The sequence below is a fragment of the Molothrus ater genome, chromosome 12 (genome assembly GCF_012460135.2).
Source record: "Molothrus ater isolate BHLD 08-10-18 breed brown headed cowbird chromosome 12, BPBGC_Mater_1.1, whole genome shotgun sequence".
Lineage (NCBI taxonomy): Eukaryota > Metazoa > Chordata > Aves > Passeriformes > Icteridae > Molothrus > Molothrus ater.
This window is the reverse complement of record NC_050489.2, coordinates 19264454-19291732: the sequence shown is the minus strand read 5'-3', so window position 1 is coordinate 19291732 and position 27279 is coordinate 19264454. Positions and strand designations below refer to the sequence as shown.

General features: G+C 51.7%; 1 protein-coding gene across 1 annotated transcript in view; it reads left to right on the top strand.

Annotated features, from left to right (window-relative positions):
- SLC7A5 (solute carrier family 7 member 5) overlaps positions 1 to 21855 on the top strand; it is a 32026-nt gene extending 10171 nt beyond the window's left edge. Inside the window, exons 2-10 of the mRNA XM_036390258.2 lie at positions 1152 to 1277; positions 8695 to 8800; positions 9177 to 9221; positions 10647 to 10770; positions 11890 to 11993; positions 12631 to 12727; positions 13149 to 13298; positions 14124 to 14301; positions 15465 to 21855. Of these exons, the coding sequence (XP_036246151.1) occupies positions 1152 to 1277; positions 8695 to 8800; positions 9177 to 9221; positions 10647 to 10770; positions 11890 to 11993; positions 12631 to 12727; positions 13149 to 13298; positions 14124 to 14301; positions 15465 to 15520 (986 nt within the window). The 3' untranslated portion in view covers positions 15521 to 21855. The remainder of the gene's footprint in view (positions 1 to 1151; positions 1278 to 8694; positions 8801 to 9176; positions 9222 to 10646; positions 10771 to 11889; positions 11994 to 12630; positions 12728 to 13148; positions 13299 to 14123; positions 14302 to 15464) is intronic.
- The last annotated feature ends 5424 nt before the right edge of the window (positions 21856 to 27279 follow it).

The window sequence follows — 27279 nt, the reverse complement described above, 5'->3', positions numbered from 1 at the left end:
CCTGGGATGGTGGGAGGTGTCCCTGCCCTTGGCAGGGGTGGGAATGGGTCTGTGAGATCCTTCCAAGCCCACCCACTCTGAGATCAGCTCTGGGCTCCAGCTCCAGCTCCCGCCCTCAGGAGAGGGACTGGGATGTTTTGGGAAGCAGCTGCTTGGCTCTGTTCAAGAGCTCCTGTGAAGAGGAGCTGCAGGCTCTGGGAAGGAGCTTTTGCACAGGGGCAGAGGGAGGTGGGAAAGGATCCTGCAGGGAAAAGCCTCCAGCTCCAGGAGGAGGTTTGGGATCTGCTCCTCCCTGAGCTGCTGGTGAGAGCTCAGCCTGGGGCTCGCCTGGGGACAGTGAGGGGTCACTGGGCTGGAGGGAGGGCATCCAGCACGTGGGCACTGCCACCCTCAGTGTGACATTTGCTGTGTCTATAACAAGCAGCAGGCTCTGGGGAGGGAGCAGGGCACCAAAATAGTCAATGATTTGTGAGGGCAGCAGAGCTTTGCTGCAGCAGGTGAAGCTCAGGCTTTGATCAAGGCCTGGTTCAGGCTGTGCCCTGCCTGGCAGGAATGTCACACTGGCAGGAGTGGGATGCAGAGGAGCTGGGGGGGAATGTGGCAAGGAAAGGTTGGAAGTGAACCCCAGTAGTTGCATTAACCACAGGGCAACTTGTGGGCAGCAGGAGCTTCTCAGCAAACAAATACTAAGCCCTCAGGAGTGTTTTCCAGTGGAGCAATCCCATTCCATGTCCCAAGGACCACAGGCATTATTCAAAACACTTATTGCCAACATAAAGGTGCAATTGAGAAGTGTGAGGCTGCAGAGCTCTCAGTGAGTTTCTCTTCTGGGAAGAGGTTCTGGTCGGTTGGTCTAGCAAAAGGAAATCACTGAATGGTTTGGGTTGGAAGGACCTTGGAGAACATCTCATTCCACCCCTGCCATGGCAGGGACACCTTCCACTGTCCCAGGCTGCTCCAGGTCCCATCCAAGCTGGCCTTGGGCACTGCCAAGGATCCAGGGGCAGCCACAGCTTCTCTGGGCACCCAGGGCCTCCCCACCCTCACAGGGAGGAATTCCTTCCATGTATCCCACCTAAAGATTCCTTGTGATTTTTGGTGCATTTGGCATGTCTCCCTGAGTGCTGACCTTGTCCCTTTTGTCCCCTCAGTGCTGCTGACAGCTGTGAACTGCTACAGTGTCAAAGCTGCCACCCGTGTGCAGGACGCCTTTGCTGCGGCCAAGCTGCTGGCGCTGGCTCTCATCATCATCCTGGGCTTCGTGCAGCTGGCAAAGGGTGAGTGCTGCTCCTTGTCTCCTTTTGGGTACAGCAGGATCAGTGGCAAAGCCCAGGAGTCCAGCCCCAGGTGTTCCAGAGCTTTACAAACCTCCCGTTCTCTCAGCTGCTTGGGGGATGTTCCCAGCTTTGCCAAAGGCTGGGGTTTTGTGCTTTATTTGTGGGATTTTCTATTATCACTGCCAGGCTTGATTTCATGCTCCTGAAGCCACTTAAAGTCTTTCCCACTTACACAGAGACAGTGATTTCTCCCTTTGGGAGTGAAAATGTTGGTGCTGCTGCACTGGCAAATCTCTTTGTAACATTTTGCTCTCAGAGAATTATCTGCGTGTGCAAACCTCTCCCAGTCATCTTAATCCTTCCACAAACTCCCCCTGCACATTTCCCTTCATCCTGTTCCAGGTGTGCAGTGGCTCAGGCCAGCTCTGGGTCACCCAGGGACACAGAGCCCACGAGGAGCAGAGATTGGAGCTCTCAGCTGGCTCTGGCACCTGGAAAAGGAGACAAAAATGGGAAGATAAAGCAGATTTTCTGGTGCTTCTGCTGCTTTGCTTCATGCACCCATAAAATCCTCTCAGAGCAGGGAGATGGTTTGTTCCAAACCCATCTGAGTTTGTTCCAAACCTGATTAACTCACAGCTAGACCAAAGTGTGGCTTTTTTGTGCAAGTTTTGTGGGAATAAATGTGTCTTGGGGAACAGTTATGTCCTTGTTTGCTGAAAGGGGATAAAATCTCCAGGGAATGGTGTCCCTGCACAGGGGTGAGTCTGTGTCTGCTCGTGGGTCTCTAATTCCTGTCTCAGCTCTGGGAGCCAGTGCTGTCTTTGCAGAATTTCTTGCTTTGTCAGAGGTTTTATTTTCTTCCAGCTCAGTGCAGACACTCAACAGGGACATTGTTTGAGGCTTATCAGAAAACACACCTCCTCCCTCTGCCCAGCTCCCCAGCCTGCTCTGCTGGACCTGAATCTCTCTCAGGAGGAAAAGGATAAATCAGGATAAATCTCTTTGAGCTGGTTAACATTTTACTATGAAGATCTTTACAACTGGGCTTTGTTTGCAGATAGAATCTCAATTTGCATCTTCAGAATGTGCTGTTCTTTTGGCCTTTTTGGGGAGGCTGGGCCACTTTGTGCCCTGCTTCCTCAGGTGGAAATCCATGAGATTTCCCTTGGCTTCTGTGTAACCTCGAAGGGATTTCTGCCCTGTTACAATAAAACCCCCCTTCCCCTCCTGTGTCCCAGGAGTTGTTTTCCTTCCTTTGAAGTTTCAGGTGGTTGTGGCTGTGCAGACCTTGCAGGGCAGAGAATTCCATGTGATTTATTTTCCTGCTGATCCACCTGGCAAGGAGATCAAAAGCAGTTCCTCGACAGGGACACCTGTAAGCAAAGACTTTTCTCCCTGTCTGAGCAGCCAGCCCTCAAACCAGACAGGATCAGAGTGGGATCCTCAGGATCCACAGCAGATCCTGGCTCCCACTTTGTCCAGGTGCCCATTCCTGCTTGTCCAGAATCCCAGAGCTGGGATTCTGCCTGGCTCCAGCATGGGTTTTGTTAATCTCCTTTGGGAAGTTCCAGGCTCTCTGCTAAGTCCTTAAGAATGTGCAAGCTCCTTTCCTGTCCCTTCCTCAGCTCCCACCTGCAGTTTGCAGCTTGCTCCATTTTCCTTTCAGTTATCTTCTCAGGTCACTCTGTGCTTTTAGCAGGGATACAGCAAGAAATTGTCTTTTTTCTTCTTTTTTTTTTTTAATTCAAAAAAGCACAAAAATTCCCATTTTCAGTGACAATGGGAGAGCACTGACCTGTCCTCCAGCTTTGTCCCACATTTCCACACCCTGTGCCCATTCCAGTGTTGCTCTTTTTGAACAAAGACTCTTCCCACCAGCAGCTGGGTGACCCCATCCAAGCTGGCAGCAGTTTTGGGGTGAGATCTGCACCCAATTTTCAGGGGGATGGGGTTGTGTATCCCCAGGATGTTCTGGACAATGAACTGGTTTTACTGGTTCCTGTCCCACTGCTGGTTTGTGTTCCCAGTATCCATAAAGAGCCCGGAGGAGCAGCACCACATTTTTTGCTCAAATGTGGAAATTTCTGTCATTTCACAGAAGTCTCTCTGCATTAACCTCCCACCTTCAGCCTTTGGCTTTTTCTCTTTTTATCCTCCCCTTGGCTCTTTTCCTGGTTTGCAGAAGAGCAGGGATCTCTCAAGGACAAAGGACTCTGTGGCAATTTTGCCCACAAAAAGAACATTTCCCTGTCAGCAGCTGTTTCCCATCACTCCTTCCCTGCCCTTCCCAAAGGAGGAGGCTGAAGTTGGTTTCCTACTCAGCCTTTCAAGTGCTTGGAGGTTGACTCAGTGGAACTGAGCTGCTTGGGATGAAATTATTTTATTAATCCAAGAGTAAAACTTTTAAAAAACTTTTTGGGGCTGGAAATGTGTGGCTTGAAAAGTCCTGGATTTGGGTATTGATTTGTAAAATCTTGTGTATGGCCCCCAGATTATAGCCTGCAAACAATATAAATAAATAAATAAATAAATAAATAAATAAATAAATAAATAAATAAATAAAATTTAAATAAATAACTTATTTAAATAATGTTATTTAAATTATATTATATTTATATTATAATTATTATCTATAATATATATTATTATATATAATATAATTATATATAATATATTAATATATTATATATAATATATTGATCTATTATTTATATAATATATCAATAATATATTAATATCTATTATTTAAATAATATTATTTAAGTAAGAAATAACTTACTTAAATAATAGAAATAACTTAAAACATAAAGAGGGTTGGAGTTTTTTCACTCCAGTATTATGAAAACAAGATTTCTTTTGGTTCTCTCATTTTACCAGCTCTCTCAATTTGCTTTCTGTCCAGCTGGGTATATTTTGGCAGTATTCCTCAGCTGGGGAGTGGGATACCTGGGACTGGGTCATGGACAAGGTTTGGACAGCAGGGCTGAGGGATATTTTTGCCCTGGATGTGACACAGAAGTCTGTGGTTCTGTCCTCTCCATACCCACACCTTAAAATTTCTCTTAAAACAGACTGAGGTGTGAAATGGTCAAAAAATCTGGGATTCCTCAAGGACACCCTTGTGCTTTTTAGAGTTGAGGAAGTTCAGGAAAGGTTTTGATGTTAAAAAACTAGAAATAAACATATCACAGACATGTTTGACATCTATTTTTTCCCTGTGGATGATGCCTCAGGGTTTCTGGAATGTTTCTGTGCCCTCAGGCTGCTGGAGCAGGGATGCAGCTCCAGCCCTTGGTGTGATCTCTCACCAGCAGCTCTGCTTAAAAACCTGGAATTGGGCCTTTGGGACTTGGAGAAATAGAATTTAACACTGATTTTATTGAATTGCTTTTATTGGATTTATTGTCCCTTTATTTATTGTCCCTTTTCTTTATCCTGGCTGGGAAATTCCTGGTCTGTGGTGCCTCCAGGAGCTGTTTGGTGGCAGCAGCATTTTTCTCCCTGCCTCCCTTCCTTGGGCTGTCAGGGATGCAGAGCTGCATCTGCCAGAGCAGCTCGGGGTCAGTTAAGGACAGAGCAGGCAGGTTTAACTCCAGAGCAGAGCTTAGGCTGGGCATGAGATTTGGAGATTTGGGTTTAATTTGGGCTTTTTTTTTTTTCTTTTTTTGTTTTGTTTGATTGATTTTTTGGTTTTGTTTTGGGGTTTTTTTTTTTTGTTTGGGCTTTATTTTTCAGTGGGTTTTTGTTTGTTGGTTTGGTTTGGTTTTTTTGCTTTTGTTTTTTGCAGAGTGATGAAATAATTTGGGTGGGAAGGGACCTCAAAGCTCCTCCAGTCCCACCTCTGCCATGGGCAGGAACACTGTCCCCTGTCCCAGGCTGCTCCAAGCCTTGGAGGAAAGGAAGAGACTCAATTTTCCTTCCCTCTCTCTCTCAGTCATGGGATTCTTCACTAAAAAAGGGCAGGGAAAAAATGTGGACTGGGAGCTACCAAAATAACCCCCAGGGAGAAATACAGAGGCCAAAGGGGCCTTTTGTAGCAAAAGGGATTTGATAAGTGAAAGCAGCACCCAGATGTCTCAACCCCACAGTGCTAGACGTTTCCTTGCACCTGGAGTACTAAAAATGGCATTTTAAGAGCCAAGCTCTGCTCACTGAAGATCTGAATCTTCCTTCTGGTACTTTCAGAACCCTCCCAGCAGAGTTCAGGATTTCCAGCCACAATATTACCTTTAGAAAGCTTTTTACAAGCCAGTATTGGGGTGAGGATGGCAGCGCTGGCTGGGGTGTCCAGGGAAGATGTGGCTGCCCCTGCATCCCTGGCAGTGCCCAAGGCCAGGCTGGACAGGGCTTGGAGCACCCTGGGACAACGGAAGGTGTCCCTGCCATGGGATGGGAGGAATTTTGAGGTCCCTTCAACCCAAAGCAGTCCTGGATTCCGTGGTCAGCCAGGGCTCCTGGCACAAGGCTGGAGCTGTGAGGGAGTCTGGAGCCCTGAGCAGGGGGATGTCCCCACCCAGCCCAGCCTGGCTCCCACCAGGGATCCTCCAAATGGATAGGAAACATCCTGAGGGCACAGGAGGATGGCAGGGACAGCATTCCTTGCTGCTGCTGTCCCCTGGCATCCCAAATGCCACCGGAGCCTGCCGGTGCTTCTCCAGCTTCGCAGGGAGGCTCCTTCCTCATCCTCCCCTGGCAGCAGGGACAGCTGCCACACCCTGCCCCTGTAAATCACAGCAGCCTCCTGCTGCAGATTAATCACTTCAATCAGATTAATCAGGTGTCAAACGCTTCTTTTCCTGACTCAGTTCCCTGAATTGTCCCTGTTTTCCTCCTCCTTTGGGGCTCTGGGGACAGACACCCTGTGCTGAGGGCTCCCTCTCCCCATGCTGAGGGCTCCCTCTCCCCATGGCCGAGTTCCCTCTCCTTGCTGTTGGGGCAAGTTGAAAATATTTAATTATCCTGCAATGCTCTGTGCAGGAGAAGATTGCTGTGCTATTAAAACCAGACTAGACATGACCGGGGAGCAAATGAACATTTTTGAAGGAAAGGCCGGGCACAGACACGCAGCGCCTCACGGGCCCTCCCTCAGCCCTCCCGCGGCAGGGCCCCGGCTGACCCGGCACAATTACCGCAGTCCTGGCAGCTGGAGGAGCCGCAAATGGGCTTTGTGTCACAGCTCGTTACCTTAATTTGGTTAATTGTAGAGCAGAGTGCGGTGGAACAGCCGGTTCAAACCAGGCTCGGGCTCTCCGGGGTGCTGGGCATGGGCAGGGCAGTGCCTGGAGCCCGGGATGAGCTGGGGATGCCCCAAGGCCGTGCTTGGCAGCCTCACCTGCACATTTGTAACCTTAATTTCAGCCAGATCAAAAGCCTGGGGTTGGAATTGTCGAGGCTTGAAGGATGGAGTGCCTGGGAGATGGTGCAGCACACCCCGGCTTCACAGGGTGGGGCTGGATCAAAGCTCCAAATTAGGATCAAACCTAAATAATTCCAGGATTTTTTAGCAGGGCTTGTTGCGGGGATGAGGTTTTAAACTGGGAGGTTTAATTAGATGTAAGGAAGAATTCTTTTATGCTGTGGATGGTGAGATACAGGCACTCCTGTGGTTTAATTTAATTGTGTCCTGACATGTTGCTAAATCCATTTGACCCTGGGGCACAGAAATAAGAAATTTAACAACTCACTGGGAGGTTTTGGGGAGCTCCAGCTCTCCAAAGGTGATGTGGGAAGGGCAGTGAGGTGTTGGCCGCCTCAGGAGAAGGAACATTTGGCCTGAGAGGGTTTTGCCTGTGACAGACAAGGAGGATTTTGGAAGAGCTGTGGACAAGAAATGGAGTGGTGCTTGTGCTGCTCCCAGATGGGAGCATCCTCCTGGGTGGTGAAGGTGATGGTCCATGATCAGGGTGGGAACATGGAGAGCCTGAGACCTTTGAGAAGAGATATCCCGAGGGGTGTTTGAAATGCTGGAGAGCCTCCTGCTCTCCCAGTCCATCCATGTGCTGTTGCAGTAGCTAATTGCAGGCACTGTGAACAAAATGTGTCTCTTATTCCCATAACAAAAGGCCTGGAAAGAACCAGACTGGTAATTATTCACGAAGGGCAGAAAATGAGGTGGGGAAAGCTGAGCCCAAGGGATGCAGGGGATCACATTCCACCCCTCCTGCTCAGCCCTTTGAGTCACCTGAGCTAAATTGGGATTCTGTGCAGAACCTGCAAGGCAGGAATTGAGGTTAAACTCAGCCTTTTATCAGTCTCTGTGTTTCCTGGCTCTCCTCTTGCACTCAGATTTGTTTTTTAAAAGGATTGGTGCATTTTGCTGAGGAGGATCAAATACATCCAGCACATCCCAAGGGAGATTCAGGGAAGACCCTTCTGGTGCAAGGAGCTGCTGGGAAAGAGGTGACTCCAGCAGAGAACAGTTGGGACTGGGATCTGGGCAGGAGGAGCCTTGCACACCTGAGCTTTGTTGGAGCATCCCTGAGCTTTTCCAGCAGCACCTCCTGGGTGCCCAGTGCCAAGGGATGAAGGGTTAAGCTGCAGGCCCTGCTGACTGCCTTGTGATGCAGTTGCTGGGGTGATTAGGAGAGCTCTGTGCCCTAAGAGGAATCACATGGGCTCCCCCTGGGTGCAGAGGTGCCCCTCTGGATCCCACCACAGTTCCCTGCCCTCAGTCTGGGAGTGTGGCTCTGCCATCCCTGTCCCACAGCCAGCCCCTCCATCAAAGACAGGGAACAAAACAACTGCAGAGCATTTGAAAGCAAAATAAATAAACCTGGGGCTGCTCGGGGAGAGCTGGGACCAGAGGCACAATCAAATCTTCTATTTCTGGCGTTTTCTTTCAAAAGCAGATCCACAACAGGAACTTTTGATCATCAGGCCCTAAAGAAGGTGACTTCTGATATCCAAACCCCCAGAACCTGACTTCCCTCAATCAAAGGGATTGCCACAGGCCTCTGCTTTATCAGGTGGCTGGTGGGACTGGAGGAAATCCTGGGTTTCTGGGGGTTTGGGTGGCTGGTGGAAGTGCAGGAAATCCTGGGGCTTTATCGAAGGCCAGCAGCCTGGAGTTGAGAGGACAATGTGACAATCTCTGTTTGCAAAGCATCTTCCAGCAGGAAGGTCCCCAAGGATGTCCCTGGGACATCACCTTGGTGACAGCACGTCGCAGCGTGAGAAAGTTTGGAGGAGTCAGTCCTTGCCTGAGATGAGTTTTTGGGGTCATCATGTGGGGATGAACCCAACTGGAGCGATCCCTGGAAAACGAGGGAAAATGTGCCCCTGCTCAGCATAACCCAGAAAGGAGCAGGGTGATGATGAAAGAATTCCATCCTAAGAGCAGCTCTTGCCTCCAGGTTTCTCTGGAGGCCTTTGGGGTTCAGAGCCCGTGGCACTGAGCAGGGTTTGTGTCCTGCAGGTGACGTGGAGAACCTGACCCCTGAGAAATCCTTCGAGGGCACCAAGGTGGGCGTTGGGAACATCGTGCTGGCTCTGTACAGCGGCCTCTTTGCCTATGGAGGATGGTAAGGCACAGCCCTCTCTCCCTGCCACACTGAGCTCAATCCCAGCTCCAGTTATTCCAAACTGAAGCTCCTGCAGGGCTCCCTTGTCAGTCCTCTGAGCACCTGCTCTCGATTTGCTGTGAAAAGAGGCCACTTGTAGCCATCCTCATCATGGAATGATTTGGGTTGGGAGGGACCTTCAGGATCATCCAGTGTGCAGGGACACCTCCCACCATCCCAGGTTGCTCCAAGCCCGTCCAGCCTGGCTTTAGACATCAGCCATCCTAAGCTTTCCTACAGGATCAGTGCCTGTGCCCCTCCTGGGATCCCTGTGCAGATGAGTTAAACTGGAGGGGTTGTTTAACCAGAATTAACCTCTGTCCTTTTGAAATTACAGGAATTACTTGAATTTTGTGACAGAAGAGATGATAAATCCCTACAGGTAGGTGTGAGTCCTGGCATGACTTCCCTGGGGAAAAAGCTGCTGTTTTGGGGAAGCCCCTTCCTCGTGTGTTTAACAGAGGAGGAAGCCAAGGTCTTCATCTGGAAAAAGTGAAAACAAGATGAGTTAATGACCTTCCACCTCCCTGGAATCAGGGAAAGGGAGCAATGATGCCTGCAGGAGCAGGGCTGTTGTTTTCCCTGCTCTCCTGTGCTGTGTTATCAGCACTGGGAGAAATTTCTGCTTCCTTGGCCTGACACCTCTGTGAGTTATGGGCCAGGAAAGAGCACTCAGGGCTTTATTGCTGCCTTGGTTCAACTCCCACTGAGCATTTGTGCTGCTGTCCATGTGTTTGTGCTGCTCTCCATGTGTTTGTCCCGTGCTGTTGAGCAAGAGCTGCTTCCTGCTCTGCCCATGCCTCTCGGGGTTATTTGGGGCCCTCAGCAGAGCAGGACAGTGCTGAGAAATCCCTTCTGCTCCTGGGAAGGTGCCTGGGAGCTGCTGGAAGCTGCTGGGAGCTGAGGCTTGGGGGCACTTGTGCAAGAGCCCATCCTGGCTGCCCCTGGGGGTGCCTTGGTCCTGCTGGGAAGCACAGGGCTGGATCCACCCCCTCCCAGAGAAACAGCAGAAGGGGGGCTGCATTTTGCAATTATTTTCATGTCTGCTGGATGCAGTCCTGGTATTTGACTCCGCTCCTGCAGCTTGGAGCTCTGCTGGAGCAATTAGAGTGGCACCAAGCAGGGTTTCCTTTTGCACTTTCCCTTCACAAATGGAATTAAACTGTTGGGAAAGGCATATTTGTACCAACACAGGCTGTTCACAGACCCACTTAGGCTGTGCCTGAACTCCTTTTCTTTGAGTTCCCTCAGTCCAGACAGCTGAGTTTAGATAGAGCCTAAAACTGCCCAGTGCATCCCTGAGATTGCCATCTCCCCCAGGAATCCCCCCAGCACAAGGGAGCTCCATTGCCCAGAGAGAATCCCTGTGCTGGTGCCACTGGGTATTTTTAATTAAAAGTGATCTTGGATTCCTGCTTGCCCAGGCAGCCAGGGCCTCTCCATGCAAAACATCCCTTCTGCCATCATCCTTCCCTCTCCACCTGCAGCCTCCAGGCTGTTCAGGGACCACTCAGTCCTTGAGGCTGGAAAGGCCTTTAAGGCTGTGAACCAGCACCATGTTCACCACTAACCATGGCCTCAAGTGCCACATCCATGTGGTTTCGAGGGATGGGGAGTCCCCCACTCCTTGGGCAGCCTTTCCCTTGTGGATCCCCTGTCCTGTGGGAGCAGTGTGTGCCTGGGACACTGCAGAGCAGAAAAGCCAGGGAACGGAGCGGCTCAGAGCGAGCTCAGGAGGCTGGCAATCCCTGGGATCAGCAGCTCCCTCCTCAGAGCTGCTCCAGGACAATGGATGTTTTTTTCCTAGAAACCTGCCCCTGGCTATCATCATCTCCCTGCCTGTGGTCACGCTGGTGTATGTGCTGACCAACCTGGCTTACTTCACCACGCTGAGCACCGAGCAGATGCTGACGTCCGAGGCCGTGGCCGTGGTAAGATCCCTCTGCTCCAGCCTGACTCATCCTAGGGCAGGTGAAATCAGCCTTGGAATCACTGCACACATCTCCTGCTTCCTTCCAGGCTGCTCAGGGCTGCTTGCAGAAACCCTGATGTTGAGCAGGAGATAAAGAGCAGGGGAGAACAACGTGATCCCCAGGGGATTATCCTGGGCAGCAGTGAGGGTGGCACTCGGTGCTGCTCTTCATTCTGAGCTAGGGAAGGTTGCTGCTGGCCTTGTGACTGCCCATCAGTTACCAGAGCTTGATATTTATGGGGAAAGGTCACTCAGTCAACACTGAACTGGATTGTTCTCTCTCCATATCTTCTTTGAGAGAAAAATAATACTTCTATTAGTTAAAATGCCAGTGTGGTCAGGAACCCTGATGGCTTCAGAAGGGAGCAGACCTTGCAGACTGAGCCTGACTAGGATTGTTCAGGGCTTCAGGGGGAGTCTCCCAGCCCAGGATGAGCTGAGCCCCTCAGGTGACACTGCTCCATCCTTTGGATTTGGACAGAGGCCCTATTCCAGTGCTGCAGGAGATCCTGGAATGGTTTGGGTGGGAAGGGACCTGAAAGCTCTTCCCATCCCACTCCCTGCCATGGGATCCTATCCCACCCACCTTCCACTATCCCAGGTTGTCCAAGCCAGCCCTATGCAGCCTGGCCTGGAACAGCAGAGGCTGGAAATCAATCCTGTATTGTTGGTGCAAACCCGCAGTGGAGCAGCACAGGCTCAGCCTGTGACAAAAAGCTGCAGGGCCAGGTCCCTGCGTGTCCCCAGGGCTGGCTCCCAGCTCCTGCCTCAGCACTTGGCAGGAGCTGCTGTCTGAGTTTCCTCACAGTTTCCGTTTGGTCTCGAACTTTCCGATAGCTGGTGGGTAAATGTCGTGTCCTGCCCCCGAGGGAAGGGCTGGCTGCTGATGTATTTCAGCAATTCCACAATCTGCTTTTTCAGGGAAGGGAAACAGCACATGGGAATATGGGAAACTCCGTCACAGCTTCAGCACTGAGCTGTGGCATTTTTTGGGATTTCTCCAAATACTCTTTGTAGGCAGCTCGGAGTTTTTTGGGACGTTGTGAGTGTGAAATGTCTCTTGTTGTCCCCCATTTAGGATTTTGGGAACTACCACCTCGGTGTCATGTCCTGGATCATCCCTGTCTTTGTGGGGCTCTCGTGCTTTGGGTCTGTCAATGGATCTCTTTTCACTTCTTCCCGGTAGGTTCCTTGCTCAATCCTGTGGGTTTTGTTTACAAGCTGTGCTCAGTTCCTCACCCTTTGGAGTTCTCCTCCAGAGGGTGGCTGTGGGCAGACACAAAGTCTGGAGGGCCTGGAGGCCACGTGGGGAATGCAGGAAGACAAAGTCAGACTTCAAACCAGATTAAATGCAACCTTTCAGTAGTGTCAATCTTGTGTTCCTCAGGCAAAGTCCTGGTGAGGTCAATAAACAGAACCAGACACAGGCTCGGGGCTTGGGGCTGCTGAGAAAGTGCATTTTATGAGAAGCAGAAAGTTGGGAAACTTCAGGGCTGAGAATCCCTCGGGAAGGGGTGAAAGGCTGGGCAGGGGCAGGACTGAGATGGTTCCGGCTCTGACACATCCCTGGGTTTCCTGAGGAGTCACTTAACTGCTGTCCCTGGAGAGCAGGATAGAAATCCATCCTTCCTGCATTCCTTGGCCATGTCCAGCCTCCCTGGTGAGCAGGGCCTGCTGTTCAGGCCTGGTGTTCCACTCCTGCCTCGGGGCCAGCAGGGCTGAGCTCGGGCTGGCCCCACTCACTCGTTGTGTGCTGAGCACAGAGCCCTGCAGGGCTGTGACTGGGCTGTGTCCCCTCTCTCTCTGTGTCCCTTCCCAGGCTGTTCTTCGTGGGATCCCGAGAGGGGCACCTGCCTTCCATCCTGTCCATGATCCACCCCCGGCTGCTCACCCCCGTCCCGTCCCTCGTGTTCACGGTGAGCAGGGCTGGGATCCCACTGGCATGGAGCCACAGCCATTCCTGCATGTGCCCACAGGAGATGGACCCTTCCCATCATATCCTCATTGTCCACGTCTGTCTTGAATTCTTCCCATCCCTGGAAGTGTTCAAGGCCAGGCTGGACAAGGCCTGGAGGAACCTGGGATAGGGGAAGGTGTCCCTGCCCATGGCAGGAGGTTGAAACTAGAGGTCCTTTAAGCTTTGAGGACCTTCCAACCCAAACCATTCCATGATCCTATGAAATGGTTCCAGGCACCAATTGAAATAGCTTAAATAAGTAAAAAATAGTCAATGTGATCCCTTTCCTGGCAGTATTTCCCCTAAATCCCCCCGTTTAGTGTTGTAACATAGGTGGTTTTGCGTGCTCCCTTTCCTAATGGCCTTTTCCCTGAATTTAGTGTGTCATGACCCTGCTCTATGCCTTCTCCAACAACATCTTCTCAGTCATCAACTTCTTCAGCTTCTTCAACTGGCTGTGTGTGGCCCTGGCCATCATTGGGATGATGTGGCTGCGCTACAAGAAGCCAGAGCTGGAGAGGCCCATCAAGGTGAGAACGGGGTGGGCACTGCCAGGGGACCCCTCCCCTGCTCCTTCCCAGCACCAGGGGAGGCTCAGCTGCTGGTCCTGCATGGAAAAGGGGCTGGGACTGCAGGGAAATGTTGTGTTGTGGCTAAAGGAGGTGTCCCTGCTGCTGAATCCATGCAGGAGCACAAAGAGCCGCCTTGGGGACAGCACAGTGAGGGAGCTTTGGGTGACAGGGACAGGGTGTTGTGGTGGGATTACTCTCCATGAGTGCCAGGACAGATCCCAGGCTGTGGCTCTCAGTGTAACACTCTGTACCCCCGTGGAATTCCCCTAAAATAGTTTTCTGCTAAAGCAGCCGGCCCCGTGCTGAGCTCTGTCCCTAGTGTCCTTGGCCAGCTTGGCAGCCCCATGTCCCATCTGGGGGAAGGCCAAGATCCTGTCAGCCCCTGGTGCTTCTCCCCCAAGAGCTGTTTCTCCCTCATCCCACAGCACACTCGGGTCCGTGCCAGGCAGCAGCACCCACAGGGAAAGAAACCCACGGGCCTGGACTGGTGCCTTCCCAAAGGGAATCTTGGCTGGCTCTTCCCTCAGCTTTTGGGGTTTTCTTCTCAAAGCTGGGCTGCTCTGGTGGGTGCCCTGCTTGGAGTCCCCTGGGAAACAGCCCCAGCTTGTGCTGTGCCTCTGCTGCCTTTGGTGCTTGGTGATGATTTGGATATGGAATTATGGAGCTGAGGTCCAAAAAGGTGCTGAGAAAGGCTCCTGGCCGTGGGGAGACAGTAACTCTGTCCCTCCCCAGGCTGGATAAACTCTGGCACATGTCCTAAGCTGTCCCTTGCTCCCTGCTCAGGTGAACATCTGCCTGCCCATCTTCTTCATCCTGGCCTGCCTGTTCCTCATCGCCGTTTCCTTCTGGATGACGCCCAAGGAGTGCGGGATCGGCTTTGCCATCATCCTCAGTGGGATCCCCATTTACTTCTTTGGGGTCTGGTGGCAAAACAAGCCCAAGTGGGTTCTCCAAGGCATCTGTGAGTATCTCCAGGGAGGAGCAGCTTTGGCTCCCGAAAGATTTCCCAGTGCTGTGCTGCAGTGCAGGCTCTGCTCCCTCTGGAGGAGCTTCCAGAATCCTGGCTCTGCTCCATTCTTCTTTCATGGGAACAAGTTGATCCTGATGATTGCCATGTGTGCCAAGCATCCAAAATGCATCCTGATTTGCAATAATGCCAAAGTCTGGGACCAATCCCATGTTTTTGGGGGCTTTTAATCCTGCCAAAGAGGTTGTTAGCAGCAGAGCAGAATTCCCTGCTCCTGGAATAGCTCAGGGCCAAGCCTTTGCTCAGCAAAGAATCCCTTCCCAGTGGTGTAGGGAGGATTGAGCACAGCTGGCCTCAGTTTGACAATGAGTCCCAAGCCATGGCTTAGGCAGTGCTGGCATTTGGGATCCAGGCAGAGATTTCCTTGGCATCCCCCTGTGGCAGCAGGGCAGAGGGAAGGGAAGCTCCCTGGATGTTTTCTGTCAGGTTTATTTTTAAGGTATCTGCTCCAAGGTTTTCCACCAGCTGCCACAAGGCCAGGGTGTGTTTGGAGGGATGGAGAGGCTGTGCTTGACACACAGAACCTCAACAACTGAGCCCAGAAAGTCAATCCCTGCTGCCCAAGTAACTGAGCTCAGCAGCTGCTTCCCTGCTCTCCTGCAAGGGGCTGACCTGGAAAAGCAGACAAGGAGAAGTGCCCAGCCTTAGCTGGGTGTTTCATGAGGAAGAACAAAGCTTTCAGCAGCACTCAGCACTTGTTATTCTTCTTTTCCCCCTGTCTCTCTCTCTCTGTTCCTCTGTCCCACGCTCACTTTTTTTGTCCTGAGTATTAGGCTCAGTTCCTGGAAAAGCCATTTTTGCAATACCTGGGTAGTAAATTACCATATTCATTGTTTTCCTCCACCAAAGGATTGTAAGGAGAATATTGAAAATATTCTGGGAACAGACTGTGATAATTCTGCACATGTCCAGTGAGAAACACAGGAACTTAAAAATTGATTTATTGAATAAATGGAATGGAATGGAATTCTTGGAATATTCCAAGCCTTCAGCTGTACTTGGACTCATGGTGGGGAGGCAGAGGGCTCAGCCCTTCCCTCATGGACCCAGGTTTGTGCTGGGGGTGATTCCTGACCTCTCCTTTGCTTTCTCTGCAGTCTCCACCACCGTGCTGTGCCAGAAGCTGATGGAAGTGGTTCCTCAGGAATCCTAGGCAGGACAAGCAGGGACTCTGAGCTCGAGGAAACGCACAAGGTTATTCTGAGATGACACAAGGATCCGACCCCTCACTCCTCAGTCCCAGGCACCGGAGCTGCCTCCTGCTGCCACCACTGCCCCGAGGCTCTGCTCACCTCCTGCAGCCCCTCCAGCCCCTCCCAGCCCTGCAGAGCAGCCAGAAGAAGTCCTTGGTACGAGCCAGGAGGAGGAATTCCAAAGGGCACTTCCAGGGGAGTGCTGCCTGTGCCCTCTGTGTGTGTGTGAGGGCTGTGCTTGGCTCTGGGGGGCTCCTTGGCTTTGGCTCTGGCATCTGCTGGAGCCTGCTTTGAGTGTTCAGAGTGCCTGGGGGGGTCCTGAGCTGCCTTACCTGGCCCAGGTGAGGGTGGGGGGCAGAGGTTGGCTGATGTTGTCTCACTCCCCCAAACTCACACCCCCATGTGCTGCTGGACACCGGATGTGGGGGGGCCTCTGAGTGTCACTGTGCTCCTCACTCGGGGCCCTGCCACCCTTTGGATTTGGATCACCACTCTCAGATCCAAGGCAGCTCCCTGCTGCTGAGCCAGTCCTCCAGGATGCTCCTCCCCACAGTGCCCATCCCTGGGAGTGAGCACTGAGGGGGGAATTCCTGCTGAGAGCCCCAGGAGCTGCAGTCAGCAGAAGGCCAAGCCCTTGGCTTGCTCATTCCATGCTTTTCTGTGCCAGGCTTTCATCCAGCATGGGATGAGCAGCCCTGTGCTCTCTCTCCTCATGGCCCTGCTCAGGGAGCCATGGTTGCCCCTAAACCACCTGCAGAGAGAAATCAGGGGTGGGGATTGCCCTGTCACATTCCCTGGGGTCTCTGTGCACTGCCTGGCACTGTTCCCTTTGTCCTGCTGTGTTTCTTCTGGAATGTGCCATGGAGATGGGACCAACTGGCTCTGGGCTGTGGAGAAGGGCAGATGTCCTGGCTGGCTGGAGCCACCTTGGGCTGCTGGAGGTCATGGAATGGTTGGGTGGGAAGGGACCTTACAGCCCACCCAGTGCCACCCCTGCCATGGCAGGGACACCTCCCACTGTCCCAGGCTGCTCCCAGCCCTGTCCAGCCTGGCCTTGGGCACTGCCAGGGATCCAGGAGCAGCCACAGCTGCTCTGGGCACCTGTGCCAGGGCCTGCCCACCTCTGAGTAATCAAAGTGAGCTCTGCTCTAAGGAGCAGGGCCTGGCCTGATCCTCCTTCGTGCATCAGGTCTGGCTTGATGAGATCCCATCAGCACCCTCCTGTTCCAGGAGCAATCCCTGAGCACAATCCATGATCTGCATGTGAAATCCTGGTTTGCTGCTGTGGGTGGTGCCATCCCATCCCTGAGCACCCCAGAATTCCTGTAGTTCCCTGTAGTCAGCACTGTCCCCTGAGGGACACGTTGCTTTCTTTGCTCCAAAGTGTCACCTTTTGGAAAGCTGCAGTTCCTGACCCATTTGCTCATTGTGCCTCTGTGCTCTGACATCAGCTGGAATTCTGATCTTTCCCCACTGGAGCTGCTTTGCTGTCTGTGTTGCAGATCTTTGTGCTCGTGCTTTGTGCAGGTGGCTTGGTGAACTATTCCCCATTTTTTTTAATCTTGGCCGTTGGGAAGCCGGGGTGCTCCAGGAGCTGTCACTTCCCACTGGATTCTCCTTGTAGCAGAGTTCTGTGGGGTGAAGGGGCATTAAGGACACCCTGGTGCTCACTCACTTTGTGCTGGAAAGTTTGCAGCTGTGCTGGGGCAGGGGCAGCTCCACACTCCCACTTTGCCAGCCCCGTGTCCTGCTCTGAGGCAGGAACAGGGGAGACAATCAGCACTTTATTCCATGGCAGCTGGGGTGGAGATTCCAAATCAGCTCAGTGACAGTGGGGAGATACCCAGTGACAGTGGGGAGATGCCCAGTCCAGCTCAGTGAGAGTGTGGAGATTCCCAGTGTCAGTGTGGAGATTCCCAGTCCAGCTCAGTGAGAGTGTGGAGATTCCCAGTGTCAGTGTGGACATTCCCAATCCAGCTCAGTCAGAGTGTGGAGATTCCCAGTGTCAGTGTGGACATTCCCAGTCCAGCTCAGTCAGAGTGTGGAGACTCCCACTGTCAGTGTGGACATTCCCAGTCCAGCTCTCTGGAAGCTGAGTTAATCCATGAGGATTTGCAGCTGCTTTGGGAATATCCAGAGGGCAGACCCCAAGGTTTTTGGCCAGTGCAATGGGTTGGAGCATCTCAGATCCAATGCCAGTGGAGAGGCTTTGGCATAAATAAGTCATGAATCACAAAATCTGAACTCGAGTTTTGCCTTCTTCCAGCTGAAGGCTGAGATGGTTTTGAGCAGTGATGGGAAATCCCAGCTCCTGCTGGACCTGCTCCATGGAGAGGGGACCTCAGTCTGTCACCTGCCACTCAAGCTGCAGGTTTTTTTGGCTGTGAGGTCCCAGGGCAGCTCCTGCAGGGCCTGGGTTCAGCATGGGGGCTCTCAGTGCCAAAACCCACCAGCAGAATTCCTTGGGATGCAAAGCAAAGGCACTGGAATCTCAGCCACCTCAACCCAAAGTCACCTGGCACCAAGGGCCTTCCACAGAGAGCTCAGCACTGGGGCCAGACTTGCCAAAGGTTGGCTTGGACACATTGTCCATCAGGGTGGTGACCATCACAGTGTCCTCCTGGTGACCCTTTCACACTGCTTTGAAAGAGGAGCTGTCACACTAAAAAGTATTTTTTAAGCAATCAGCTGATTTTAATTTAATCCTTAACTGGCTTGCTTTGCTTTTTGTGGATTTCCATGGTTTCTCACTTGCTGCTGAAGATTTTCTCTTGTACTAACCTGAGGCTCTGATCCCACCTCTGGGGGCATCTCATCAGCATCTCCTTGGCAATAGAGGTTTAGGAAGAAACTAAACCAGGTACCAGCACAGAGCCGCAAAAAGGCTGAATTTGGTCAGCCACAGCTCACATCTCAAAGCTGATCTGCCAAAAAGCTGATTTCTTTCACCCTGGAGTCACTGATCCCCCAGAGCTGCCCTGCACCAGAGCTTGGTGGCACAGCTGGAATAGCTTGGGTTGGTTTTTCCTGGAGGTTTGGGAGATGCCGAGGAATGGGGTAAAACTGAATTTCATTTTAGAAAGAAGAGACCACAAGGAGTTTCTGCAATCATGGAAATGGCTGCCCCAGCCTCTGCTATCCAGCATGGCAGCCCCCAGCTTGTGCTGCTCTGATGGGTTTGGGTATGGAGAAGGGAGAATTCAGCCCTGGGAAAGACCTTGCTGCGTGTTTTCCTCAAACATGGAGTGAGATGTGTCAAGGAGGGCAGGGGAGTGACAGAGTTCCCAGTTCCCCATCCTTGGCCAGCACTGGGATTTTCCCTGTTGTTTCTCTGTTGTGCTCTTTGGAGCCTGTGGTCAGGCAGGGAGGGAGATGAACCCTCCCCACAAGGGCCCTGCAGCCACAGTGACCCACAGGAGGTTCCACAGGAATCTGCTCCACTGACAGCTCCCTGCAAGTCCTGCTGGGCTGTTCTGTCCATGGAATTCAGGTTGGAAAAGACCTTGCAGGTCACAGAGCCCGTGGCTGTGCCATGGTCCTGTGCTCTGAGCTGACCCCAGCTTCCAATTCCTGCTCCTCTCCAGTTGTTCTGAGTTCAGGCTCCCAGGCTGGCAGATGTTGTTTGGGGTGTTCCCAGAATTGCATCCCGCAGGGATTGCTAAACAGAGCAGGAGCTGCTGGCCAGACACTTCCATACCCATTGGGTTCCTCTTTCTAAATGAACCCTTCCTCCAGCTGGGAGGGGAACCAGCCTTGCAAGAACCAGGGGGATTTATGTCATCGTGATGGACTTTTAATGATATTTTTTTCTTAAAACTTCCTGCAGAATTTGCAGTGGTTTCCATCTCAGACACCGTGTTCTGGTAAACAGGCTTTTGTTTGGAACAGCCCCCTTGGTGGCCACGGAGTTCAAAGGGACTCTGGCACAGTTGAACAAACTTTAAAGGCCCTTCAGCTGGATTGGGACTCCTTGGAAGTGGCTTTGCTGTTGTCCAAGTCCTCTCCCAGTGGGTGGCTCGGGCAAGGGAATAAATTGGGCTGCTCCAGGGGCTGCTCTGTGGTGGGTCCAGGCAGGGGCAGTGGGGCTGGTCCCTGGAGCTGTGACTTCCCAACCCTGGAGGGATATTCCCAGTGGCAGAGTCCTGGTCTGGCTGCAGGGAATGCCAGGGAACGTTTCCACTCAGTCTGGGAAGGTACCTGTGCCTTCAGCTCTCGGGCTTTATTAGAAAATCAAATTACGAAACAAATCCTTGAGGAAACTGCCAAACGTCCTTACACAACCTGGGGCTGCTCCCGTGGGATGCCAGCTCTTCCTCCATCCACTGCAACCTCCTGACATGGAATTGGGAAAGGGCTGGAACAAAGCAGCTCCTGGAGCTTGGGAAAGGGCAGCCCCAGGGCAGGGTGGCTCCAGGCTGGTGCTGAGCTCTGGCTGGGACCCCAGGGATTGAATCCCAGCCTGTGCCTCAGCCAGAGCCAGCCACGCCTGGCTGCCAAGCAGGGAGATCCTGCAGGGATGGGAATCTGCTCATCCTGCAGGAATGGGAATGTGCTCAACCCTGCAGGGATGGGAATCTGCTCATCCTGCAGGGATGGGAATCTGCTCACCCTGCAGGGCTGGGAATCTGCTCAACCCTGCAGGGATGGGGATCTGCTCACCCTGCAGGAATGGGAATGTGCTCAACCCTGCAGGGATGGGAATCTGCTCACCCTGCAGGGCTGGGAATGTGCTCCTGCATCCCTGCAGGAATGGGAATCTGCTCAATCCTGCAGGGATGGGAATGTGCTCCTGCATCCCTGCAAGAATGGGAATCTGCTCATCCTGCAGGGCTGGGAATGTGCTCAACCCTGCAGGAATGGGAATCTGCTCATCCTGCAGGAATGGGAATCTGCTCAACCCTGCAGGGCTGGGAATGTGCTCAACCCTGCAGGGATGGGAATGTGCTCAATCCTGCAGGAATGGGAATCTGCTCAATCCTGCAGGAATGGGAATGTGCTCCTGCATCCCTGCAGGGATGGGAATCTGCTCACCCTGCAGGAATGGGAATGTGCTCAATCCTGCAGGAATGGGAATGTGCTCAATCCTGCAGGGATGGGAATCTGCTCATCCTGCAGGGCTGGGAATCTGCTCAACCCTGCAGGGATGGGAATCTGCTCATCCTGCAGGGATGGGAATTTGCTCCCTCATCCCTGCCAGGACATCCCAGAAACCTCGGTGCTGAGGGAAGCTCCAAGGGCTCCTCATTCTGGGTGTCCCCTTGAGGAGTTGCACCCAGGATGGTGCTGGCTTTGCCTGGGCTCGAGTTCTTCCCAGTTGGAACCGGAACTGGGTTGGGAATGTGTGGGGGATGCTGCTGAGCTCCCATTTGATGATGCAGTGGTAGGAAATGTGGCTTGGGGTTGGTGATCCCAAAAGATCCCATAGTCAGAGGATTATTCCTTGCCTGAGAAGGGGTGTTGCTTTCTCCAGCTGTGGAAGTGGTAATGAGTAAAAATAAAAAGTATTTTTTTAAACACTGAATTAATTTCTAAACTGCCTAAAAGAGACTTTATAGCTACACCTGAGTTCCTCCCCAGGGCTGACATTCAGCCCAGCACAGGGGCTCCCCCTCATCCTGGGGTGTGGCTGTGCTGGGATCCACGGCAGGCAGGGGAAAAACCTCCTGGTTTGTTTAGAGGATGGGGCAGGTCCATGTCCCACCAAAATTCTTGGACAGGGAGGATCCTGAGTGGTTCCCAGACCTCGCTCCCACCCTCAGAACAAAGGGAGGGTGACCTTCACTCCCTGTGGAGAATCTGACTTTTCAGACACTTTGCTTTGTATTTTTGTTGTTGTTTTTTTTAAACACAGAAAAAAAAAAAAAGCTCTTAACACACACAAGAAAACCTGAATCTGATTTATGATTTTGTTATATTTGGTTGCTTTAAAAAACCTGTTTTACTAATTTAAATATATCTGTAGATGACACTATATTTATTTGAAAGGGGTAAATATCTTTTAGTCTTAATTCTTCTCCAGTAAGCGCTGTGTATTCCCAATGTTTGTGTTCCTGGCAGCACAGCAGTTCCACTGACTGAGGGCTGGGCACCAGCAGCTCCTGAATCCAATGGCCTTGGACAACAAGACGTCTCTTGCAATTGTATTTTTTTTTTTTTTTTTGGGTAGTATTTCTTGATTCTTTTATGTCTGTGGTTTAACAAATCTGTTCAATGTTTGGGTTGTTCTATGTTTTGGGTTGTTTTGTTTTGTTTTTTTAACAAAGAAAGCTGAATTACAACACTCTGGTTGCTGGTCTTTGCCTCAAAAAGTTTTCTTTTTCCATGATTACCTCACATCCATCAGCACCTGGGTTCCCCAATATTCCTCTTGCAGCTGGATTTAGGAGCAATGAGAGCATCCATGCCTCCATCTCCATCCTCCTTTTTAAATTCTAGATAATTTTCCTGAGGTTAAAACTGAGGGAATGGGGAAGTGGGAGGGCTTTGGGCATGAGGAGCGAGCAGAGGAGGAATATCCCAATTCCCAGGGTGTGTCCATAGTTCTGTGCAGCAAAAGGAATGTCCAGCAGCAGGAAGGGACCAAGTTTTTATGGGAGAAGTGCTGCAATTCCTCTTCCCTGTGCATTCCAGGCTGGAGAAGAGGAGTTTCAGTGGGAAAGGAGCGGGGCAGGGATGCTCAGGCTCCCAGGGCTTGGTGGAGGATTTGATTTTGGATTGCAAAGGGCAAAACTCCCAAGTTTTCCTTCCTAAAGGAGAGGGCGGTGCTGGGGCTGTTTCCTTGGGACACAAACACATCCCAGAGGAAGAAATGGGCAGGAAAACCTGTGGAGCAATCCCAGTGAAGTGGGACTGGAGTGGTGCCACGTGAGCAAATGTCACACAAATTCCACAGCCAGTTCAGGAGTGACAAGGAGGGACTCCCTGAGCTTGCCATGGGGTTTGGAAAAAGGGAATTCTTGTTTGGGAGAGAGGGAGCACTGACAGAAATAGTTACCAACAGAGGGAGGTCTGCAGGGCTCACCCAGGGATCATTTCCTGGAAAAGGAGATGGACAGGCTGGCAGAGCCTGCAGAACAAGGAAATTCAGAGCCAGGGAGTGAAATCCCACTGGATCTGGGCGATCCCCATGGATCTGTGGGATGCTGCTCCAGCCCCACCAGTGCCCCCTCCAGGGCTGGGCTCTGGGTGGGAGCAGGAGGGGACCTGGACACCCAACAAAGGCAGGAAGTGTCTGCACACCCTGGGGCTGGGCATGTGCTCAGGGCACTTTGCTTTGTGCACTGAAGCTCCCACAGCACAGACAAAAGGGTTTTTTATCTGGGGGACACTCTGTGAGATCAGGGGTGGGATCACCCTCCTGCTCCATGCATTCCCTACAGATCACCATTGTTGGTCACCAGACTGGGCCCTTTGGCTCCTGGTACCCCCAGCTGACCCTTCCTGGTGCCACTGTGCCCTCACAGAACCGTGGGATGACCTTAAAGCTCCTCTTGTTCCCACTAGGCCAGGTTGCTCCAGACCCCTTGAACACCCCCAGGGATGGAGCAGCCACAGCAGAGAACAGACATGGATTCACCAGGGGTGCCAGTGTGGCAGAGGAAGGCTCCTGGAGGGCTTTTCCTGGGAAGGACTCCTGGAATGGGAGCCACATGTGGCCCCAGCACTGTCCAGACACGTCCCCAGCGCTGCTCTTGTGGCTGCTGGGTTTGTCCGGGGGCTGGAGGTGCTGGGAGAGGGCAGAACATCCCTCTGGAAAGCACACAGGGAGCAAGGCTGACATTTTCCCACCCTCTGACCAATCCCAGGATGTTTTTCTCCCCAAACCCAGGAGCTGCTGTGTGGGAGGGCTGTGGAGAACACAGGGAATGCCACCAAGGAAGGGTGAGCCCTTGGAGCAGCAGGTGGGAATGTCCCAGGACTGGAGGGAATTGCAAAGCCCATAAAACTGTTCCTTTGAAGATTTGTGTGGAAGATGAAAGGCCCTAAATCTGTTTGGGTTGGGAAGAAGCCACTGAAGGGTGGGGTGTGACACAGGGTGCACAGATAAATCAAAACAAGGAGCTGACAGGGAATTGTGGCTGGAACTAATAAAGGGATCCTCGGAGGGAAATCAATTTACACAGTGAAAATGAGCTCCAGGTATGAGGGAAATTGGAGACAAGGAAAATTGATGTTGACAAACTTCCTTGCAGCAAAATAACACCCAGTAACAAAATTGCTCCTTTGATATTGAGGCAATGGAACTGCCTGAAGGGGTTTTTTACCATTTCTTTAAAGGAGTTGCTGATTTTAACCTGCAAAGCCAGGAAATAAAGGTGTGTCTCCAGCTGATTTTGCTGGAGATTTATTTTTATTTAATTTATTTATTTTTTAGCTGTCAGAGATCAGCAGCACAGGTTTTTTATGGAACAATGGGTATTAAAGATCTTTAACAAAAGGATCCATTCAACTCCCTAATTCCAGATCTTGAAATGTAACAGGGATTTTTCAGAGATCTCTATAAGGATTTTTTTCCCCCTGCATAATTCCTGGAGATGCAAATTTCCTGCCTGTCTTGGACTGCAATTCTCCCAGCTGGGAATGGATGGCACAGGAAGCAGTGGGGTGGGCAGGAGGAAAATCCACAGAAACCATCGTTGTTCCTGGCTGTGCCTCAGTTTCCCCTGCTAAGAAAGGTCTTGCTCATCTTCCCAGAACAGACTGAAAGCTCTGTCTCAATCAGCTGGGACAAGAAATGCTGGAAATTCCCCTGCTCTTCATCCAAGCTGCACAACGGGAAAGATGAATCCACATTTGGATCCCTCCATCGAATCAGAGACCGGGGAAGCAAGAAATGGCAATTCCTGCTGCCTGAGCCTCTTTCCTGATTTAATTAATGTCCTGATTTAATTAATGTGTCCTTCAGCCGCTGTCCTGGGGTGGCCATGCAGGACCCTGTTCCCAAAATCCAGTTTGCAGGCAGGGTTTGCTGGGAAAATGCCCCTGTTGCCTTAGGCCAGTGCAATCCCAGCCTTGGAGAGCCTGTCCTGGATTTGGGGGAGCTGAACCCAATTATCCACGGGAGCACCTGGAGCTGTGGCAGCCAGCAAAGAGCTGGGATGGAGCTGGGGAGGCAGCAGGAGTGAGGACAGTGCCCAAAACATGGGAACAGGCAGGATTATGGGCACATTATGTAGGGAAAATAATTCTTTTTTTTAAAATAAGGAATTAAGAGCTCTTTCCAACAGCTCCTTTTGGAAGTGGTTGCCTGCCTCCCTCTGCAGCCAGGGCAGGAGCTCTGCAATGCCCAGCTCCAGGGTCCCACCCTGCTCTCCCAGTTTTTCTGCATGAGTTGGCATCACTTGTCACTGTGTGTGTCCCTCAGGGTGACAGGGACAGGTCACAGGGCCACCTCGGGCCTGGGGGCGCATTTGGCCGTGCTTGGCCAGGCTCCAGGAGTGTTTGCAATATTCTCCACCACAGAGAGCCTGGCAGGGCTGAAATCCCACCCTGCTCCTGGCACGGGCACCAGGGCTCCTCCAGCCATTGGAGTTGTCTTTTAGCTGAGCTGCTGGCTTTGTGCCCCCAGATCCAACGTGCAGCAGCTCATTGCAGCCTTCAGAATCATTGCAGCCTTCATTGCCCTCAGAATCATGGAATGCTTGGGGGTTCAATCTCACCCATCTCCATGGGCAGCTCCCATCCCACGTGTCTGCATCATGCCAGCAGCACCAGGGACCTCTCCAGGGACTGTCACTGCATCAGGTGACAAAGCCTGCAGCCTCCCAGAATTATCCCAAAATGAGTGATAGGAATGAAAGGTACAGAGCCCTGAGCCTAAGCAAACCTTGGGATGTTGCAATATTCCAGGAGTGTGGTGAGCTCCACTTTGGAGCCATTTCCTGGCTGGTTTGGTCACCATCTCCAGGAGATCTCTGGATCTCAGTGAGGTCATTTCTGCTCTGACTTGCCCAGAAAAGCAGGGGCTGCCCCTCTGCTCACGCAGCTCCTCACTTGTGTAACCAGCAGGAGCCTCATCCCTTGGGCTGCACAGAAATCAGGTCTGGGCACCTCAGGAATTTGGCTGTGTGCTGCAATGAGCTGCTGCACGTTGGATCTGGGGGCACAAAGCCAGCAGCTCAGCTAAAAGACAACTCCAATGGCTGGAGGGGCCCTGGTGCCCGTGCCAGGAGCAGGGTGGGGCTGAAGCTCCTGCTCAGCCCCTGGGATTTCAGCCCTGCCAGGCTCTCTGTGGTGGAGAATATTCCAGACACTCCTGGAGCCTGTGAGGACCTGAAGGAGATTCCTGCTGGCCCCGGCTTCCAAAAGCAGCCAAAAGGCACCAGGGCAAAAATGACTCTTGCTGGTCACAACTTTTTCTTGAGAAGGAACATTTGGAGATGGAAAAATCCTTTTTCCCTTTGCTTATGTTTGTTTTCTCCATGTACCTCTAATATTTTCTAGAAAATAGAAAAGCCTGGTATCACCTAGTGGCTCTAAAGCCAGCAGCCCAGGGAAGTTTTCTGGGGAAGATGAAGCTGAGGGTTCTGGGGTTACCCCAGCTTTTCCTGCATGTTTGGAAGCAGCTGGATCTTTGAATGATATTCCTGGTGGGCTGCAGGAATTGCAGGGCTGAGCTCCCTGCTGGTGGCTGCAGTCTCCTGTCTGTCTGTTTGTCTGTCCACAGCCTTGCTCCTACTAAATGGGATTTATCCCTGTGCCAGCACTGGGTTTGCATTAAGGGGAAAAAAAAATCATAATCCACACTGACAAAGTTGCCTGAAAGAGGCTTTCCAAGAGGCACTGGCTGCCCACAATGTAAAGAGTTTAAGCCCTCACATGATGGCTCAGGCTGTGCAATTACTGCAGGAATCAGCTGTGGGCAGCCCATTCCCAGGGGAGAGCAGGATCCTGGGGAAGCAGCTGCATGGAGGGGTCTGGGCTGTTAATTGGGGAGTTCTTCCACAGGTACAGGAAATAACGTGGTCAAAATAAAAATCCCAGGCTCACAGAAGAAAGTCATTAGAGCCACATTAATCCCAGTGTATGCAAGACCCCCTGAATAATCAAAAATGACTCTTGCAGGTCACAATTTTTTTCTTGAGGAGGAATATTTGGGGATGGAAAATTCTCCTGTCCCTTGTTTATGTTTGTTTTCTTCAGGTACCTCTAATATTTTCTAGAAACACCAGCAGCCTGGTATTACCCAGTTAGAAATCCTGCAAACCTCAAACCATTCTCTCTTCATCTTCCACGTTTAATTAAAATTAATAGAAATTGAAGCAAAATTAGCCTTTTTCCTAGTACCCCATGGAATTTCTGAGCAGGTGCTATCACTGCTGAGCAAAGGTTAAACAGGTTTTTGTCTGTCTTAATTAGGAAACCAAATCCGAGAGAAGCTCCTGTACCCAAGGCAAACGAGATAAACCCATAAATCCTGCAAAATATTCTCTCTGGGATTTGCTTCTTGCTGTGTGGGCCAAATACCATCTGGATTTCTCTCCTGCCCTCCAGACAGAAAAATCAGCCTGAAAAGCACTTTGACACTCTCCTCATTCCAGGCCATGGGCTTGCAGCATCCTCAGGGACTGATGCAAGACCCTGCCAAGGGCTGTTGCATCAGAAAAAGCAGCAGGAAACAGTTGGCTCTGCCCTGGTTTCCCCCAAAAACTGCAGATTCTTCTTCCTTCCTTTTTTTTTTTTTTTTTTTTTTTTTGAGGAAAGGGACTGAGTGCAGAGC